Raw genomic sequence first — 8,108 nt, 5'->3', positions numbered from 1 at the left:
GGCCCCGGCTGGGACCAGGAAGGAGGGAGGAGGCTGCAGGGAGGCAGAGAGGTTGGCGCGGCGGCGCCCAAGAGGCGTCGCCTCCCTGCAGCCTCCTCCGCACCAGGCCTCGATGCCTTCCTTTTCCTCCGCGCGGCCATGCGCAGGGGAGGAGGAGGAGGGCAGCGAGGCCCCAGGGTTGCCCAGCAGCCCTGCTGCAGCCGGGCTTTTCCCGGTTTTTGGCTGCACCCGTGCCGTGACCGAGCAGGTGCAGCCAAGGCCGGGAGAAGCCCGGTTGCAGCCGGGTTATGGCAACCCTAACTACATCTGAAGAGGTGGGTTTGCATCCGTGGGGATCATGCTGAAGTGATGACGGGTTGGTCTTAAAGGCACTGCCACATTTCTTTCCCCCTCCCCACCCTTCCCTTCCTCCTTTTTATGCTGGAAGAGACTAATATGGCTACTTCTTTGAAAACCGGACACTTTCAATTCAATAAAAAAAACCCATTGATTCACCATTCGAATCAGTGGGTCTACTCTAGTTGGGACTAACTAACAGGATTCAAACTCACACTATATACTTAACCTACATAAAACTCTACCCCAAATTCTTCCAAATGAACTTCCAGACAGAAAAGATTCTCACATTATACCCTGAATTCTGTTGTTAGTCTAATTTAAAATAGGCTCATTGAAACTGAGTAATTTTCATATATATTAACTCACCATTCAACAATCAATTTAATGGCCTTTTGTTTCTCCATCACACAGAGATTCTAACTCAATTAGAACAATTTCATATGATGCAATTCCACAGAAGTCAGTGGGGTTTCCACCTACTCACCTTTGATTTGCCTTTACTGTAACAAGCTTTTTCAGTAGCCTCATCACAACGCCACTCAACACCCTAAAAGCAGACAGAAACACAAGCATTGTTTGCAGACAAAGGCAAGAAACATACACAGGATGCAGTTTAGAGAAAATGATGGCACAGTGCAAGCAGCCACAATCATTTCAAATTTTATGCGAAATGGAACACTGTGAAAAATGCTAAACTATATATGTATTGTACTGAGAGCCAAATTAGATGTGACAGGGGCAGTCATCTTGCTCTTTACTTGTTTTCCCTGTTCATGTACAAAGAATGGAGGGGGAGAGACATACATTCAGGTTTCATTCAACATCCAGAACAAATTACAAGTGTCCATTCCCATCTTATCTCCCCAAGTGGCCAGTGTAGTCACCACAAGTTTGGTGAATCCATCCTGGATTTACTTTCACTGCTCCTGCAGCTACATCAAGCTGAACAGGAGCCCTACTGGTACAGAACTCTGATCTAGCATTGCCAGAGCTTCTCTTCAACTTGAAGCAATGATGGGAGAAATGCTTGTAAAATCTAGAATGTATTTACCACTCCTGTAGCATTGGACACATATGCCCCCTTACAATCATAGAAATCTAGATCTGGAAAAGACCGCAAGGGCCATCCAATCTAACCCCCCCGTCATGCAGGAATACACCATCAAAGCACCCATGACATGATGGTCATCCAGCCTGTTTAAAAATCTCCAAAGAAGGAGACTCCACCACACTCCGAGGCATCATATTCCACTGTCAAACAGCTCTTACCATCAGAAAGTTCGTTGTAATGTTTAGGTAGAATCTCTTTTGTTGTACTTTGAATCTATTATTTTGTGTCCTAATCTCTGGAGCAGCAGAAAACAAATTTGCTCTGTCTCTCATATGACATCCTTCCAAATATTTTGCATAATGATTTACAGTAGGGATTTGCAAAGTGTGCCCCACCCAGAAATAACTAGAAGGCAGGTCCCAGTGGCCCCAGTAAGCACTGGTATTGGGTAGAGATCATGAGACCTGGAGTCCTGTAATATTTGGAGAGCCACAAGTTGCCTACTTCTGATTTACAACATATCAAAGCAATAAAATACATTTTAAAAAGAGGAGTTGAAATAAAAACAGCAGAATGCATAACGACGTTAATATTTTCTTAAAAACAGGGTCACATAAAAGAACTACTAAAATAACAAAGTAACTTCCTGATTCCTCAATGTTAACAGAGCAGGCACTAAGCAAACTTCTTCAAGGAGGGCCCTCTATTGAGGGAGCAGTAAATGGGTGCAGTAAATTCTTGGAAATGGACCAGTAGCTAATGAAATGTCCTCAAAACCACTAAAATATGTCTTAAAAAATAATCCCACCTAGAATTTAGCAACAGCACTGCATACCAACTGCAATTTTGGAATGGTCTTTAAATGCATTCTTCAAGTACAACATGTTGCAGAAGTCACACTGGAAGATTACCATGGTGTGATTAACTATGGCTACATGATTTCTGCCCAAAACAGATTAGAGCTGGAATACCAGTCTGAGCTGGTAGAAACTGTTCTGTGATGGCAAATCACCCAAGCCCCTAGGGCAAAACTGGATTAAGAACCCCTCCTAGATGATGTACCTGCAGCCCATCCCCACAAAGAGCCAAGTAAAAACAAGTGAAACACCTGTGTGGCCACTATCTTGCCAGGACTGAGTTACAGTTTGGCTATCATCCTGACACTGGTTCATTGTTTTCACTATCTCACCTGACTTTTATTTATATATATATTTATAATTTATTTTATAGTCCACCTTTCTCCCAATATAGGACCCAAGGCAGTTCACAGTGTAAGTAAAAACCAAATACAGTTAAAACAATAGATAATGAAAATGTTGGAAAGCAATTAAAATTTTAAAAATACTAATTTAAACCAGTTTACAAGACAGTTAAATCATCATCATCATCATCATCATCATCATTCAAAGCACCCAAAACTGAAATAGTCAGTTAACAGTCAATAGCGTTTATAAATAGGAAAGTATTTGCCCATCGATGGAAAGAGAGGTGGAGTGTACATAGTTTGGATGCCAAGAAAACATATATTGGGGACACTTTAGCCTGGATATCCAGACAACCTCTCTCAACAGCTGCATACAGCTGTTAAAAACACAGAGGACAAGACAATCAGTAATCTCCCAAAACTGTTTTCTGGAAACAGCCTGACTAGGAAGGAGCAGAAGCAATGTATCACCTTGCTGGCCCTGAACAGCATCACAAGGATCCCATTCACCCCACACAAACAGAGCACTATATTCCACTTCAACTGCATTGGCTGCTTGCTATGGAATCCTGAGTTTTGTAGTTTGGTGAAGCACTAGAGATCTCTGGCTAGGAATTCTAAATGCTCCCTCCCTAAACTGTTAATCCCAGGATTCCATAAGATGGAGCCAGGGGCAATTAAAGTGGAATATAACATATAACTGTGCAGTATCATTTGGTGTTGAATGTTTCAGGAGAATTAAGAGGTCCCATTGCCTTATGTTTCTTCCAGCAAAGCCAGTTCCATCAGGACATCCACAGTAGTTTCTCTGCCATGACCTGATGTAACACTGAGTTGAAATAATTCCAGATAATCAATCCCTTCTATAGAGCCTATGATTACACAGCTGCATGCCTTTCCAAACATTTTGCAGGATGCTTGTTGTGACTAGCCGATGGTTGTTGCAATCTTCAGAGTTCAAGGAAAGTTTTTCAAGGAGATCAGAGCCAACTCCCCTCACTCTGAAGCATTAATTATCTTTAAAATCCAGCCAGCCAATCCCATTCTGCTACAGGTCACAAGTTATAAAGCAGAAGAGTGTAGCAAACAAGGAGATTTCACTCAGCAGCACCTGGTGGCTAACCTGCCAGGGATGCGCTGAATCTGTTATTGTTGACTGCCGTCAAATCAATGTCAACATATGGTGGCCCTACAAATAAAAAACCTTGTTATAGCCTTGGTCAGGTCATGCAAACTCAGGGCCATGGCTTTCTTGTCTATCTTTCTATAATAGGATCTACCTCCTTCCCTACAGCCTTCTACCTTGCCAAGCATCATTCTCTTTTCTAGTGAGTCATGTCTTCTCATGATATGTTCAAAGCACGGCATTTCACCTTAGTCATCTGGGTTTCCAGAGAGAGCTGAGGCTTGATTTGTTCTATGATGACCCATTTATTTGTGTTTTTTCCTATGCATGTTATATACAGAACTCTTGTCCAACGCCACATTTCAAATTAGTTGACTCTCTTCCTATCAGTTGTCTTCACTGTCTGGCTTTCAGAGAAGCCAGAATACATATAAACTGGAAATACAATGGCATGGACAATCCTGACTTTCATATTAAGTGAATCTATTCTGGGTTTTATTCAATACACTAAAGAAGCTATCCAAGGGACTGAAGCCTATTGGCATAGGGTGCATCTACATTGTAGAAATAAAGCAGTTTGACACCACTTTAACTACTATGACTCCATCCTACAAAATCCTGGGATGTATAGTTTTGTGAGGCACCAGCACTCTTTGGCAGAGAAGGCTAAAGACCATATAAAACTACAAATCCCAGGGTTCTATAAGATGGAGCTACAGGACTTAAAGTGGTGTCAACCTGCATTATCTCTACAATATAAATAGACTCATAGAAGCCACTAGCTACCTCCCGTCAAGCAGCCTCTTCAAGTGACATCAACTGAAACTGAACTAAGCTGTCAAATTAACACTTTGGATCCTGCTCTGAGAGCCTTTGTGCCTGAACAGTGAGGTATATTCTAAATAAAAAAAATGAATAAATTCACTAACAAAAGTGGGACCAAACATTACTCTAGAATGACAAAGGCTTTCACAGCTGGAATCCATAGTTTTTTCTAGGGTTTTCGGGCTTTGTGGCTGTGTTCTGGAAGAGATTATTCCTGATGTTTCACCAGCATCTGTGGTTGGCATCTTCAGATAAATGCCAGCCATAGATGCTGGCAAAACATCAGGAATAAACTTTTCTAGAACACAGCTTCATAGCCCCAAAACCTCACAAAAAAACTATTGCTCCATTATATTAGTTCAGAATGAACTCCTATAGCCATGGCATCTATATCAAGGCGGTTGTGAATGACTTTACACTCAAAAATGATTAACAAGCACGTCATACTCAAAACACAGCCATATCAAATGTCATGCATAGTGACAGTTAAAATTTTTAACCTTCAAGCCCTTCCTGTTCCAGATGTCAACTTGAAATCACTTCTCACTTTGCTAAATTTTTCTTGGCTCCTCTTCTGCAATATTACCTTGATTTACAGACCTCAGCAGGTAATAATCCTTATCCCCAGGCCATAAAAACCTTCACCTATTGATTTCTTCAGAGATGCTTTTACAAAGACAGAGAAGCAAACCTGCCCAGTCCACACCCTGCTCTTGTTTGCTGGCAACTGTAGTTTACCTTTGAACACCCACCTGATTCAGTCAAGATTCATACGAAACTAATTTCATTACAAGGAGTAAATCATGGAAGCCTTTTACTCCATTAAACTGCATATTTAAGTATGTAATATTAGTGCTTTGTCAAGATTACAACATTATTCTTTATCAGCAATATATTAAATTTACCATGCTATACATTAACAGGATTATAAATTCCAAATGATGCCTGAGAGAGTCTCTTATCCCCCATGGGATTCTACTTCAAAGGACTTGTATTTTCAAATAAATAAATAAATGAGGGTTTATGGAAGAGTTGGAGTCATCAATTCTTTGTCCGCTGAAGGACCAGTTTCCATGGAGACATGGCTGACAATCTCTGCTGTCAGCTGAGATAGACTGTGGCAAACGGAGGGAGACGCATGCTTCGCTTCTGCTTTCTAAGCATGATTTGGTAATCTGTAGCACCTATAGAAGTTTTCACCTGACTACAGTGCAAATACAGGGGAACACCAAGCTCCTTTGACATGACATCAGCAACCCTAAAGACCTCACTGAATTCAGAGGCATAGTTGTGTTAGTCTGGAAAATCAGTATACAAAGAGATCTTGTAACATCTTTGAGATGAACTCAAAGGAAGAAGTTGGTAGCATGAGCTTTTGTAGACTCGAGCCAGCACCTGTGAGACGAGATGAAAGAGAGAGGTTGGTAGCATGAGCTTTCGTACACTTGAGCCTAGTAGGGTCAAGTCTAGTAGGGTCGAGTCTACGAAAGCTCATGCTACCGACTTCTCTTTTTCAGTTCGTCTCAAAGGTGCTACAAGATCGATCTCTTTGCAAATGGACGTTATTGAAAATAGAGCTGCAGACTCTCAACTAATAACTTCTGAACTCCATGCCTGTCTTAATAAATATTTAACCAAAGCCTGACAGATAGCTTCACATAGGTAGCTTTTGTCTGGTTCTTTTCTTGGACGCAATCATTAGTCAACATTCATTAACAGACTGAAGACTGGTTTTAATGAAAGCAGGGAGCAACTCAAAGATCAGATTTCCCACCAGTGGATTTTCTACCTTCAGGGGAACCTTAACCCACCAAGCTTTCTGCAAATGAATCCTCTCATGTTCCTATGTGCTATGGAGGATTCTGGTGTCATTTCTACATTTCAGAAACATCCTATTCTGAGTTGTCAATGCATTTGGCATCGAATCCTTTAGAGCAGCATGAAATATAGAAAAGGATTTTCTGAGGGCAGGAAAAAATTAATCCTTTATGTTAGGGAACTGCTGTAAAAAGTAACCTTGTATCAGAAGAACACACACACACACACACACACACACACACACACACACACAGTAAATTTTGGAAGCAGGCTTTAGACTAGAAGAGAACTGAAAGTCAGCAGGAATTTTAAAGCCCCAAATTGAAGTATGAAGAAAACTGTTTCCCTTGAGTCAAAGGCCTTTTTAAACTCCAAGATGATTCAAATGAAGACAGGCACAGATAATGAAGGGCTTGTGCCTGTGCCCATCAGATATATCACAGAAAAGAGGAAAGACATTAAGCCAAAAGGAACAGTAGGTATGTAGCAGTGGTGGCGGTGATGTGACGCTCCAAAGAAAATGGAAACAAACGAGATGTTTCTGGAGCCATTTCACCACCAAGGAAACCAGCAACCCAGCATCTCCTCTGCCTCATTTTCCTGATAACCCTGATATCTGTGATAACAATTTACTAACAGAAAAATCTTCATGCAAGTTCCACTACCCTCTACAAGTGGCAGCCAATCAAGACAATTAGGACTTAAAGAGAAACATAAGACAATAACGTCATATCCAGCGTTTTGCAGCACAAGACATTATGCAGGCTAATAAGGGAGCATCACAGGGCTCCTGATTCCAATGGCAACGAAGCAATTCCCATTATGCCTCTCTTCAGCCTGAGGGCAGCAAGCAGAAACATTAAAATATGACAAGGAACAGCTATTGCCCCAGCTTGTGTGATTATGTTGACCCAGAATTGTAAGCATTCAAAAACTGTCACAGCTATGAATATATGTAGATTGAGGGAGGAACCCGCTGCTGTAATTCCCCTGAAATCACAATCATTCAGCACCAATGTGAAAAGCAGTTGAGTCTGATAAGGACTGAACTGCTGAAAAAGCAAATGAAAAAGCATCAGAATAGGTCCAGATACAGGTTTGATTTTGGGAAACAATTACCTAAGTGTTTTCAAGTCTTCACCTTGCCTCTGTAGTCAAGACGTTAACTTTGATTTGCTCTGCAGCAATGAGCAAGTGAGATAACATGTATCTCCATGTCTGTAAAAACATTTGCCTGCTAATTAATGCAGATCAAGTTGCTGTTTAAAAGCATAGGTAGAAGGCCTAGTCAAAGAGTTGACAACCATAAACTCTGCTGTTTCAGTACTTTTAATTCACACTGTTCCACATGGTTAGGACTGAAAATGTAATAGACCCAGAGAGACCGATTCCCCCCACCCACCCCCTTCGCCACTTAACTTACCTCCAGATTCAGCGGCAGGTCCCACTGACTTGAAAGGCCATGTTTAGAAATGAAAATTGAAATATAAAACCTGGCTTAGCCCTAGTATAATATTCTCTTTTATTTCTTTTCCTCTATTTTCCCACAAAACCTGCCCTACAAATGGCAAGTTTGGTCAACCATAAGCCTTAGATTTTTATTATATTTATCATTTATTCATTATATTTTTATTATAAAAGGAAAAGAGTGAGCCCAAGAGATATCCCTGCCCTCAAGAAGCTTACAGTCTGTCTCCGTCTCTCTCTCTCTCCATATATATGAGGGAGAGAATTTTAATAAAACT

General features: G+C 41.1%; 1 protein-coding gene across 1 annotated transcript in view; it reads right to left on the bottom strand.

Annotated features, from left to right (window-relative positions):
* Positions 1-8,108, bottom strand: part of SEMA5A (semaphorin 5A) — a 122,434-nt gene that overhangs the window by 76,010 nt on the left and 38,316 nt on the right. The window contains exon 5 of the mRNA XM_042464383.1: positions 824-886. Coding sequence (XP_042320317.1) covers positions 824-886 — 63 coding nt within the window. The remainder of the gene's footprint in view (positions 1-823; positions 887-8,108) is intronic.

Source organism: Sceloporus undulatus, chromosome 4 (assembly GCF_019175285.1).
Source record: "Sceloporus undulatus isolate JIND9_A2432 ecotype Alabama chromosome 4, SceUnd_v1.1, whole genome shotgun sequence".
NCBI lineage: Eukaryota > Metazoa > Chordata > Lepidosauria > Squamata > Phrynosomatidae > Sceloporus > Sceloporus undulatus.
Note: the sequence above shows the minus strand (reverse complement) of the source record. Positions and strands in the feature narration are given on the sequence as shown.